Here is a 13,757-nt window from a genome sequence, read left to right as displayed (position 1 = left end):
TAAAACACACACATGCTTCCTGTCTTCTGTGTGCATTTTGTTGTACAGTAGTTGTTTCTGGAACAAGAGTGATTTCATCTCCAAGGGGAAGCACCCACCATGTGAGGGATAACACTTCAAGAAATGAACATTTAATCTTTAGAAGCGTTTTTTCAAACAAAATAATGAAACAGTACATAAATAAAAGGACATAATTGCATCTCTGAGGGCAACACTTGAACACATTAGTCTGTAACCCAGCTGTTCCCTTCTTTAACTCTTTCTCAAAGGTCACCAAAAGAGAGATTGAAGCTTTCAGTGCATGTATTTCTCTGCGCTGCAGTATCCCTACATGGAGGGAGGCTGCTGCCTCTTCTGTGTAAGGTATTTGTGTACCGAAATATGTAGCAGCCATCTTGCAAAGTTGAGTTTAGGGATTCTGAGTCTAGGGGTGCTCAAATAGTATCTTTTCACTCCAGGTAACAAGTGAGATTGGGAGATGTAAGCTATACTCACAGTGTTCTTTTTCAGTTTTGATGATGAGCATGATCACAGCCATGGACCTTTTTGATAACTAGGGAAAAAAAGGAAAGTTTTGTCAGCAGGGGTCCTAGATAAAGAATTGCGGGTTCTTGTGTGTGTTTGTTGTTTAATAATGGAGTCTGGTGGCTAGCCTTGTAGCTGTGGTGTTTACCTTAGTTTTCTAGAGGAAATCACAGTGGCCACATTCTAAGAGGTAACAGTTATTTGAATTGTAACTAGAGTGTTACTCAAACATTTCAAGATAAAAGAACCATATTTAATTTTACACATGGGGCATTTTCTAGTGCATCTAATTCACTCATTCCCACTGCCAATGACTCAGTTTTGGGGATATAGCCTATTTTCAGTCTTTCACAACTATTGTTTTTGGCAGCTAATGCTGCCCAGAGCACCCATCATCCCTTACATTTATCCAGATCAGGCATTAGCAATAAGCCCCCTAGAATGAATAAATCTAGATGTTTAGGAATAGAGGATTCTAAATCAAGTAAGTCTTTTGCATTCTTCAGCCCAATATGCTTAGAGTTTGGGACAGTCCCAACGCATATGAGCTGTAGTTAGTTTAGGGAGATCACACAAACTGCATATTTGACCTTTTAGTTTATAACCTATAAATGATATCTTGAAACCTAATATATCTGTCTACACTACATTTCTTATGTACGGTACATATTAAAATAAAGTTAGGGAAAAAATACCGTGTATACAAATGAGTCGCTTTTCAAATGTTAAAACTGTTTTTTTCTATTTTAATCAGTATACAGTATGTTTTTCCTCATTATTCAGATATCCTATTCCTTTGGTCATTTTTGTGGCTTCCCCTGAATTCTCTCCAGTTTCTATATGTTTCTGTTAATGGGGACCGAAAAATAAGCACACTATTTCAGATCACAATCGAGCCTAAAAAGGAACTGGAGTACTTGTGGCACCTTAGAGACTAACAAATTTATTTTAGCATAAGTTTTCGTGAGCTACAGCTCACTTCATCGGATGCATGCAGTGGAAAATACAGGGGGAAGATTTTATATACACAGAGAACATGAAACAATGAGTGTTACTATACACACTGTAACGAGAGTGATCAGGTAAGGTAAGCTATTACCAGCGGGAGGGATGGGGGGACGGGACCTTTTGTAGTGATAATCAAGGTGGACCATTTCCAGCAGTTGACAACAACATGTGAGGAACAGTGGGGGGTGAGGGTGGGGAATAAACATGGGGAAATAGTTTTACTTTGTGTAATGACACATCCACTCCCAGTCTTTATTCAAGCCTAATGTAATGGTGTCCAGTTTGCAAATTAATTCCAATTCAGCAGTTATACAAAAAAACTTCAAAAACAGACTCCAACAAGAGACTGCTGAATTGGAATTAATTTGCAAACTGGACACCATTACATTAGGCTTGAATAAAGACTGGGATTGGATGCCTCATTACACAAAGCAAAACTATTTCCCCATGTTTATTTCCCCCCACACACACACTGTTTTTCAGCCCCTATTGAAGAAGAAACTTTCAATTATGAAGAATAACCTAAAAAAAGACCATTAGTTTCTTCTGTTTTTAGAATCTCTTGCTTTCAATATTATAAATTTGTTTTCTACATACTTGAGAAATGTCTTTGATGACATTCTCCCCAATTCAGCAAGGTATTTAACCACATGCCTAACATTAAGCATACGAGTCATTCCATTCACAATGATTGGTCTAATCATATACTTAAAATTAGGTACATGTTTAGGTAACTTGCTGAATCAGGTCCACTGTATGGCTTTCTTTGTGACCACAAAGATATCTGGACAGTTAGCACATTCCATAAGAGAAGCTGTTCTGTTTTTTCAAGTACTTTCAGAGTTGGTTCAGGATTTTTTAAAATTGTCTCTCTTCTCTAGTCATAGTGATCTGTAGCAGATGCCCAAAGTACTTTCCCCTTTATAGTTTCACTAATTTAATGTGTATATTTTAACACTATATTAAATGCTTTAAAGATGCTAATTCAAATACAATTAGGCAGAGTTTTGTGGGGATTATTATTTATTAATCATTTGTACTGCTGTAGCGCTCTAATTATGGACAAGGACCCCAGTGTGCTAGGCACCATACAAACACAGAACAAAAAGTTGGCCCTGCCCCATGGAGCTTACAATATAAGCATAAGACAAGAGACAACAGATGTATACAGATAGACTGATGGAGGAGTAGAGTACTCTATGCTATCATCAAATCCAATGGATCTTTTGACTACCTAATATGAATATGGGATTTTTTGTATTGTCTTTGTCATGCCTATGCATTACAGTGTAAATAACTATTTCTTTTCCCAGTACGTAAGAGGATGTTTTAAGTAACATCTTCATAGAAAGGTCTGATAATAATATAACTTAACTATATGGAGATAGAACAGGATACATAATAAGAATTTAAAATTCTCTTGGTCATTTGGCAATTATTTTAGTTTAATTTTGTCATTATAAAATGTACTGTAGGTACCTGTTTTGTGTACTTGTATAGAAGTACGGAGTAACTGAGATTTCTTTAATATCACAGGTTCCTTGTAGCTTGGAGTACTGGGATGAGCTCCAGAAATCATTCATTGCATTCCGGGAATTCAGTCTATCAGAAAGCAAAGTTTGTGAGCTACAGCTGCCCAGTATCAGCTTTGTGAATGATCAGAAAGAGCTTGTAGCCTCAGACCTTTGGAGGATTGTCCTGAACAGCAGTCAGAATGGAGCTGATGACCAAAGGTAATCTTAAAACAAGGGAAAGCTATACTATTCCTTGGAGAAAGCTGGTTCAAGAAACTTGGTGAAACTGATGTTCTTTCATCTATACTAGGAGTAATTGCTTCTAGCTGATCTTCAGATTGTGATTGACCCTCACACAAGTCCATGGAGTAGGAAAAGAAGAAACCTTCTCTTCCTGCAGATTCATGAGTTAACTGTCAACCTTGCAAGCCTTGGACTTTCTGAGCACAAGGATCATTAAAAAGGGGAAGGAGGCTGTCAGGCCAGGGCCAATCCCCACCCACCTGCACCAGGCAGCAAAACTGACTCGTTAAGGAGGAGATGATGTGCCACAACTCATTGAGTGGTGTAGTAGGAGACATGCTTCCCCTGTGCACCTGGGAGCTACCACCAGAGTTGTGCATCTTTGCACTGCCCTTGGTGTGAGCCCAGGGCTAGCTTAACTCTCCTGTGGGCCCGGGGCTTTTAGATTTTGTGGGGCCCCTGTATACAAGTCTTTTTCCAGGAGGGGACTGGGGCAGGGGATTGGGTGCAGGAGGGGGTGCAGGGTCTGGGAGGGAGTTTGTGTACAAGAGGGGGATTCTGATCTGGGGCAGGGGGTTGAGGTGGAGGAGGGGGCGCGAGGTGCAGGTTCTGGGAGGCGCTTACCACAGGCGGCTCTTGGCCGCTGCATGCCATGACCCCACACTGCTCTTGGAAGCGGCTGGCTGCTAGCACATCTCTGCAGCCCCTGAGAGGTGGGGGGATAGCGTGACTCCATGAGCTGCCCGTGCCCGCAAGTGCCACCCCTGTAGCTCCCACTGGCTGGGAACAGTCCAATGGGAGCTACAAGGACAGTGCTGGAGGCGGGGGCAGCACACGGAGCCACCTCCCCACCCCTGCCAGGTGCCACAGAGACGTGCTAGCAGCTGGCGCTTCCGGGAGTGGCATGGGGCCACGGCATGCAGGCAGCCTGCCTGAGCACCCTGCTCCACCGCGGAACTTTTCGCGGCCTGGAGTTGATCACTGCCTATGATTTATTTTTGCGAGGCCCCCCTTGAGCCGGGGCCCTGGACTTCAGCCCCTAAAGCCCCTGCCTTAATCCAGCCCTGTGTGAGGCAGAACCTGAAAGGCACAATTCAGTTGTGAGTGCATATCTCAATAATGTTAATTATAATCCTAGTGATGCTTTATGGTCATTATGTATCAATTACACTGTGTTCTTACTATGCTAACAAATGGAAATTTACCATCAGGAGATTTCAGAAACACTTATTATTTCAGAAGGTAAATGTTTTCATTTCTTCACATCTGGAATCTTCGTAAGTGGTTAACTGTTAAAGAAGTGCACTGAGAGTCAAAGTTTGGATTTTGTTGAGTTTTTGATTACCTTACAGAGTTTGAAAAAACTATTAGGGGTGCACTGTTGTATCTGATATTCAGAAATAACAATGCAAGTGATGTCAAACTGCTCTCCTTCCTGTCCTTTTAGTAAATTCTACTGGATGGATTGGGAGATTGCCTACTGCAACTGTGTGTTGGTTGTTACTGCCGTGTGTGTGTGAACCCATAGAATTCAGGGGGAGTCAGGAACAAAATCAATAAAAAATTAAACATCTGGTTTCCATTAATAATATCAGGTTGGAAATGATTTCTTGATGTTAATTGTGAAGGAATGCATTTTCATCATTGAGAAGTTAAGTGTTTTAGACAAGGTTAATTCCTCTGAATGTGGGACCTTTGCAAAATTACCTTTGTGGTCAACTTAGCACCATAGAAATGTGAACTCTGTGGGAATTGGAAATAAAACTAGTGAAATTCAGTAGATTTTTTTCATCAAAGCATTTGACATTGCAGTCACAGCTATTGTTTTCTACTCAAATGGAATTTATCGTTGTAGCTAATATTTCACACAGAGAGTTCTATCAAAAAGTTTTGTAAGCAACAACCATTAGGAACAACACTAGTGTTTAAATGAAATGCAAATAACTTTAAAAGCTAATAGAGTAAACCAACTTAACCCAGCAAACGGTGATGAGCATAAGAAACATTTCATAGCACAACACAAATTCACACATGCAAAATATATTAATCTGTGGTTTTCAACCTCTGGTTGCAGCACCTGTGGGAATGGTCATAAGTCCAACATGGAGTGATGACCAGCTTCCCTTTCTTTATAGCTAGACTGGGGCAAGTTTTTCTGTTATAACATGGGGTCATAATATGGAAAATGTCAAGAACCACTGTATTAAATAAATATAACTGTAGAAAAATTAGTGGTACAGTGACATGAAACTTTTAATCTACCATGATAACTTTCATTGCATTCATCCAGCTACTTTCCATAAAATTTTGTGGGCATAGGAAAAGCAAAAAAAGCCTTTTTTAGATATTAGCTCACACCAGGAGATCTAGATTCAGGAGCATGTTTGAGAATCTAAAGGGACCAGAAGGAAGTGTAAACCAGTGCAAATTATAGTCTTCCTTAGATTCATTTCTAGCTCTTATGAGGAAGCAGGGACAAAGTAATATGGAAAGTAAAGAGAAACAAAATGAATGCCTGATGGTGGACACTCTAAGATCTCCATTTAGATCAAATAGTATCTGGAACTGCTTCACTGGCCTTCTTTATTATACATCCCAATCAGAACTGATGGGGTGAAAAGTGAGAGAACCTACACCTAGACACCTGTATCACTTGACTCTCAACTCCATAATTAAAAAAGAAAAATAGATATAAGTACCAAAAATCACATCTGTGTGCAGATATGTTGTTTAGTATTATTACTTCATATTTACATAGCATTTGATATTTTTAATGTGATATAACACATGATTAATCAGTTGATTAATTTTTAAAACATCTAATATAGAATTGTCCTACAAAGAGGAATTAGTCCTATAAAATCCTTAACTTGGCTGGAGTTTATTTTCTGTAGTTGATTTTTATATTTTGGATCAGCCTCCCACATTGGTGCCAGGTACAGGCAGCTAGCGCTCACTACCAATAACTTTCTTTAAAAAAACCAAACCAAAAAATACCCAAAAAACCTACAGGTTTTTGTTGTGACCTCCCTGATATGCTAATAACTAGTACTAAAGGGCTAATCCCTTGTGTTTTAAGTACTTTATTATTGATTCCTAACATGGAAATAAAGGGTGAAACTTATGTGTCTCATCTTATTTGGTGACAAGAAAACTGCAGGTTTTGTGGGAAGATATGGATTTAGCTGACATAATGAGTAGTAGATGACAGGCTGTGGTAATGTTGGCCGTAATGGCTATTATGCTATCCAAAGATGGTATTGTCCAAAATCCATGGCATACTCACTATTTGCAAAATTGATTAGGGAGTGATTAATAATACAGAAATGGATAATCTAGGGGCTCGGTGGCTTAATTTATAAATAACTGTTATTTCACTTGTAGGGCCGTTCATTGTTCAAATCCAGTTTGAAGTCCTGTGTGAAATAATTGTAGTGGTCTTTAAAGTCTTTAGTAGATAGTCCACAGCAGAAACACCCCCACGTAATATGGGATAATTGTCAATTACAGTTCATGAGCAGTCCTAAAATAAGAGGGTATAGGAGCAGAATTATGTTCTTACCCAAGAATAAATTATCTTTGTAGGTGAAGGTTTCATGGGGCAGGGATGGAAAGCTCTCATTACAGAAACTTCAAGATATTGTACTAGGCCTAAGTAGAAAAAGACTGGGGGGCAGGGGGCTCCATGAATTTCTGTTCATACTGGTTATCATAGTAAAGGCTTTAAAGGCTGTTGTATATATTTTATGCACTGAATAACAGCATTTCTATAATTATTGACATATTACAAATCGTATTCTTAAAAATGGAAAATGCCTTAGCAGAAACATCTTCATATCTAAGATATCATAAAACAAGTGCAAACAAATTGCAATATGCCTTTGACATCTACTTTTTAAAGAATTCATATGGGAAATCACAGTTGTGTTTCTAGTTAATTGTTTTGGGTTAGATTCAAACTAGTTTGATGTAGTGGACTTAGACCTCTAGAGACCTGTGTTCAAACCATTAGTTGGATCATAAATGAAATGAATTAAGTGGTCTCTTTCTTCTCCTGGTGGATATTTTTCCTTATCACAATTTGTCACAAATGGCAGTTTTGTTTTAAAGAATTCCACTGTTGGAACAGTAGGAATAATGCAGGTCATGATTAGTCATTGTTCCCAGTCATCACACATTTAGCCAGAGCATTTCTGGGTTTGTAAGATGTGAAATTATAAGTTTTGAATATATCTTATCTGTATTTTAGAAGGTGTCCATTTTATAGACTTTGACACTTCATGTGAATCTTTGGAAATCATTCTACAATATTAGATTCAATTTTGTTTGTACTTATAGTTTCTCTGTTTCTGTTGCTGTTTTCCAGTACAATTACACCTCAATATACCATGTCATACTGGGAGCTGTATAAGCTAACTGTGTTTTTTATTACTAGCAGGGAAGTTGCAGACAGTCTCTGCTACCTTTGTGCCTTTGGAGCAAGCCAGAGAATCTTGCCCACTGTCATATGTTTGTGAATCCAAATTGTTTGTTATTACAATCAGGGGCTTATTTAATATACTTCTGCAAAGTTAAAACACCTGCTTTGGCTTCAACAGGCCTCAACAGAAGGAGTCTTTCTGGACTATCAAATAATTCTGTTTTATTACCAGACTGTATATGACATATATTGGCCAGTAGAATGAAAATTCAGGGCTCAAATTCTCATTGCTTGCACTTAAGACTAAAGCAATGTTGAAGGTCAATCTGAAGTCTGGTCAGACAAAGAATCTGATTGCAATCACAGTATATCAAGCTATTTGAATAGGAAAAGCTCTAAATTAGTTCTAAGTACTGTGGTGTCCTTTTAAAAATAAATATTTACTGGTGGCGTTACCACAAAATGGTATCTGAAATACTGCAGTTTTTTTGTTTTCTGAATGGGGTGATATTGTGGTATTCCAGATGCCACTGAAGTAACTGTTAGCAAATATTGATATTTGTTTAATGCTGACTCCTTTATTGTACTTATTATTTTGAATACCAATATGGGAAGTAGACAGGTTTCAGAGTAACAGCCGTGTTAGTCTGTATTCGCAAAAAGAAAAGGAGTACTTGTGGCACCTTAGAGACTAACCCATTTATTTGAGCATAAGCTTTCGTGAGTTACGCTCACAAAAGCTTATGCTCAAATAAATTGGTTAGTCGCTAAGGTGCCACAAGTACTCCTTTTCTTTTTGCGAATATGGGAAGTAGTGACCTTGGAAGTGGTTTCTGGGAATAAGAACAATGGACTCTCTCATTCATAATAGTATCATTTCCCCAGCCATGGCCAAACAGTTATGAAAATGAAGAACCCCAGAAACTCTTTATATGTGAAAGAAATAAACAAAGAATCCTAATTTTCTTTTGCCTCAAATGATTTTCAGGGGACACTGATTTTCTCTGAATAGCATGAGGACCCCTTAAGGAGCTTAAAATTAACCTCTGTGTTGTGAAGGCCAAGACACTAACAGTGTTAAAAAAAAAAAGCCCTAAATAAATTCATGGAGAATAGGTCAAGTAATGGCTATTAGCCAGAATGAGCAGGGATGGTGTCCCTAGCCTCTGTTTGCCAGAAGCTGGGAATGGGTGACATGGGACAGATCACTTGATGATTACCTGTTCTGTTCATTCCCTCTGAAGCACCGGCATTGGCCATTGTGGGAAGACAGGATACTGGGCTAGATGGACCTTTGGTCTGACCCAGTATGGCCGTTCTTATGTTCTATGTTACTTCTGTTCTCCCGTTTCTCCCCTTCCTCCCCTACCAGGAAAGATACTCAGCTTCACTAACATGTGCAACAATTTTATGCTCATTTTGTTGCAGAAAAAACGTAGTTCTACTCAAGCTTTCTATTTAACTCTACATTACTGGACTTAATTGCATCAAGCATTTTGTAAGTGGTGCAGTTTGCTATTTCAAGTTTCTCTTGGAGTTGGTCTCAGCAGTTGGTTCAGGAACCAGTGATATGGTGGTCGTTTTTCATACTAAGGTTTCTCCACATGAATAAATGAAAGTAGTTTAGAGTCTTTAAAGATCTTTTTGAGTGCCTGACATTTTGAGTGCCCAGCTATTATACCTACCTGGTATATTGTTTGTAGAGCAAGGAGATCACAGTAAAGTATGGATAAATGCCTTAAATTACTTTCTAGGTGTGAAGCTTCTGACATATGTCCTCCTACATCAACCATGTCATGCTGCCCCACAATCATTATTATGATTAGGGTTGGGAAATAAAGGCCCTAGCACACTAGGACTCTGTAAATTAAAATAGGTAAGAAGCAGGTTATATTAAGTCTGAAGAAACAAGGAGTTTGGTTTTTATGAAAATATCCTCATAATAATAAATGAGGAAAGAAAAACTGAGAGTCTGGTACAATGGTTTCTGAAAAGAAAAATGTTTGAGTTTAAAGAAAATCTGAGATACTCTTAACGGCTTCATACTACTTTGCTCTGGTTTTTATGACAGTGAGTAATTACTTTGGAGAGTGCATTTCTGGGAGGTTACTGTGAACAGGGATAAATGAATCGATTTGGATAAATTAAAAGATGACTCAAAGAAAAAACGAAAATTAAATCTTTGTTAAGGTTCTAAAAAGTTAGATTAACCTTTCTTTCCCCCGACTTCTCTTTTTCATTTTTTTTGTGTCTCTGTCTCTAGACAGAACAGGAAGTGCTGAAATATCATGGGAAAGGTTGCTCTTACAGTATTGCCAGTTCTTCTGAGATTACTAACCGGTTTTGCATACTGAAAAGCACTTGATGATCCAGATAACCCTTTGAATTTCGGGTGGTTATCGGGGTTGGTTATTTTTTAAGCTTTGCCAATCCCTCCTTGAGACTACTATAATAAACATAGGACTGGAAGGGACATTGAGAGGTCATCTAGTCCAGTCCCCTGCACTCATGGCAGTACTAAGTATTAACTAGTTCTTATAATTAGTTCTTGCATAATGTTTTTCATCTGTATATCTCCAAATACTTTACAAAGGAGAGTAAAGTCTAATTGTTTCTGTCTTACATATGCGGATATGGAGGCATTGTGTTTGCATGGCAGACCCAAGATTAGAACATAGATCTCCCAGTCCAATTCCCTATCCATTAGCCCAAGCTATCTCAAAGAATTATTTATTTCCAGAGATACCAATTGGCATGGCAGAGATCAGCTGTACTGTAGAGAGAATTATAAATATAGGCAATGGAAGTGGCAATGATGGATGGCCTATGACTTTGGCCATTTTCAAAGTAATAAGGGACAAGTGGAAGAGGGAAAAGGTAGCAAAGGAAATCAACTATAAATCTAGTATGCAGTGATGTTGTAGCTGTGTCAGGTCCAGGATATTAGAAAGACAAGGTGGCTGAGGTAATATCTTTTATTGGACCAACTTCTGTAGGTGAGAGAGACTGGCTTTTGAGTTACAGAGAGCTGGGCTTCCAAACCTGAGGCAGAGCTCTGTGTAGCTCGAAAGCTTGTCTCTCTCACCAACAGAAGTTGGTCCAATAAAAGATGTTACCTTATCCACCTTGTCTCTCTATAAATCCAGTAGCAGATCTCTCTCTCTCCTCCCTTACTATCTCTGTGCATCACATCCTGTATTTTTCCTTTGATAATGAACACATCTTGAATTGTTTATTGTTAAACATATATGGCACCTGTTAGTCTAACATTTTCATGAATCGCAGAATCCCAAAAGTTCATCATGTCCACAAGACTAAAATTTACTTTAAGCTCTTTGAAGATAAATATCATGCTAGTTATTTACTATGTGTGTGACATAAACATTAGGAAATTAAAGTGGATGCACAGGTGTTTGCACCTGAAAATTATGGGCGCATATATATTTATGCATAATTTTGCAGATTCACATGTGGAAACTGAATATAAATTGAAGGGTGAAAATTTCGCCCTCAATGTACAAAGCATGTTGGTTACATTTTTGGAATTTTTAATCCAAATCTGCTCCAAATTTTATAGGTCTTCATTATTTACTAAATTTAGGCTCGCATAATATATTTAATATTTGGTTAAAATTGAACACAAAACCAGTATTTAGCTGTGGACAAAAACTCAAACAAAACCTGGGATTTTTAACCCCAGAACTCTAAAATTGCAAAATAGCTAAGGTAGTGGGAGTGAGGCGCATTAATGATGTATTTGGCTTAAATTAGAAAGTTTATTTGTACTGCTATGATGTCTTAGCAACCTATAGGATTGCGAGGCAGTTTTAGCTGTTCTCAAGAGAACTTCAGGATAAGTCTTGGAAATATTCACAGTGTCAGGAATTGTCATTAGCAAGAGAGAATTCAACTGCGATGGCATTTTTAAATTGTTCAGTTACTGTTTCATAATAGATGTTATACGGCTCCATGCTGAGCTTATAACAGTACAGAGGTTTGTCTAAGACATATTTTTCTAAAATGCTGACTATACAGTGGCAGAGGATAATAAGAAAGAGGCTTGCAGGGAGGGATTCAAATGTGGAAAACATAGCTACAGTATATAAATTATGGAGTACTTTATTTTAAAAAATCCTTTTTTGTCTTGGTAAAGTGAGTTTTCAAATCTTTCTTATGGCATTTGCAATGTCAACACAGTTGGTCACTACATTTTAACGAACATTAAAACATAATCGCCATTTTTCACTAATTTCTAAAAGTTTAATTTCTTCATTTTTTTGTTCACATATATCAGTAAGTAAATTGAATGCACTCTATTGTAATAACAAAGTTCGTTGATTGAAATATTGCCTACCGAATTCAGCTTGAAAACAAATTGTATGCCAGCACTGTATGCAGTGTTGTTTTAGCCATGTCAGTCCCAGGATACTAGAGAGACAAGGGGAGTGAGGTAATATCTTTTGTTGAACCAACTTCTGTAGGTGAGAGAGACAAGCTTTCGAGCTTACACAGAGTTCTTGCTTGTCCCTCCTGGGCCAGTATTAACAGTTAAACATAAAATAAAATGGTTATTTTGGTTATGTCAGAAAAACAGCATAGCAAATGCTCAAATCCTGTTATAAAGTGATAAAGACCTGGAATTTCTGAACTACTGCTTCATTATATATTTTCCACAGCTCTGAAAGTGAAGCTGGCTCACAAAGTGCATGCGATCAGCTTGTGACTCCTACAGCATTAGCAGCCTGTACCAGGGTTGACTCCTGTTTTACTCCTTGGTTTGTGCCTTCACTTGGTGTTTCAGTCCATTTTGCTCATTTGGAACTCCATCTCTGCCATCATCTTGATCAGCTGGGCACAGGTTCGTACCTCTTAACTCATAATAATGAAAATATTTAATTATGATTTGCTATCTTTTTGCCATCTATATTCCCAGTTTGTTATTCAGGCAGCAAACAGTATGAAAAATCACTACTAGGAAAGGCCATTGGTAAACACTTCAGTGCAAACTCACAACTTCTTGTTCCGTGTCGACTGATAAGAGTACATTCCAAAAGTAGTGTGACTGACTGATCAGCTTCACTTTGTCCCTTGGGATTGAGTGATTGTGTGTAGAAGCAGTTCAGTTTTCTTAGCCCTGACTAGTGATAGCAGGTGCCAGTTCACTCTCGAGCCAACTTATAGAACCAATTCAACTTTTAAACTTTCCAACATATTTACATTATTGTTGAAATATTTGACAATGTTGCAACCTCTTTAGTAAGGATTCCTTGGTAAAGGAACTGCAGATATAATTGTTATTCCAAATATGATCATTTTTAGAAAGATGAATCTGTTTTTGTTCAGTGCTCTCTATCATTGCATTAAAGTCAAATACATTCCAAGAGATCTTTAGAGTGTCTGATTTCAAATGCTAACAATGCTTTCCTTGGAATATGAACAAATACCTAAGATACCTTTTAAAGGAACTGCTTTTTTCATTAGTAGTTCTGGATTTTTCTGCAAAATTAAAATATATCCATTATCAAATTTTACTAACATTAATGCTAGTATAATCTAGTAAGTTAATTGTACACCAGCTAGCCCTGTACAGTACTTAAACTTTTGAGCTATTATACTCCAATTCCAGTTGCTGGAGCTGTGGAATTACACATAATGGAAAAAGCAACAATCAGATTAAAATCAAACACAGCTGTTTCATTTTTCAGCAACAATTGAGTTTATGCTGATGCTGTTACCTTTATTGCACCTAAAAGTCCCAGTCAGTATTGGGGTCTATTGTGCTAGGTGCTGTACAAATAGAGTACAAAACTTGCTGAATCCATTACATTTCTGAACATTTTTGAAAGATAATAGGGCTTGATTGTGCAAAAGGCTGAGCATTTTGGTTCCAGTGCAGCAAAGCATTTAAGCATATGCTAATTTTGAGTATGTGAATAGTGCTGGTGACATAAATCATAACAAATTCAACATGTTTACTCACATGCTTAATATTAGACAAGTGTTTAGGTGCTTCGCTGAATCTGGGCCAGGATCAAGCCTTTAATGAA

At 37.8% G+C, this 13,757-nt stretch overlaps 1 protein-coding gene across 13 annotated transcripts in view; it reads left to right on the top strand.

Annotated features, from left to right (window-relative positions):
- The window catches only part of VPS13B (vacuolar protein sorting 13 homolog B), a 914,031-nt gene that overhangs the window by 816,011 nt on the left and 84,263 nt on the right, over positions 1-13,757 (top strand). For all 13 annotated transcript variants that reach the window (XM_037892217.2, XM_037892214.2, XM_027818377.3 and 10 more), the window contains exons 40-41: positions 3,070-3,266; positions 12,387-12,568. In XM_037892217.2, the coding sequence (XP_037748145.1) occupies positions 3,070-3,266; positions 12,387-12,568 (379 nt within the window). The remainder of the gene's footprint in view (positions 1-3,069; positions 3,267-12,386; positions 12,569-13,757) is intronic.

Source organism: Chelonia mydas, chromosome 2, assembly GCF_015237465.2.
Source record: "Chelonia mydas isolate rCheMyd1 chromosome 2, rCheMyd1.pri.v2, whole genome shotgun sequence".
Classification (NCBI taxonomy): Eukaryota; Metazoa; Chordata; order Testudines; family Cheloniidae; genus Chelonia; species Chelonia mydas.
This window is presented reverse-complemented; position numbering and strand designations above follow the sequence as displayed.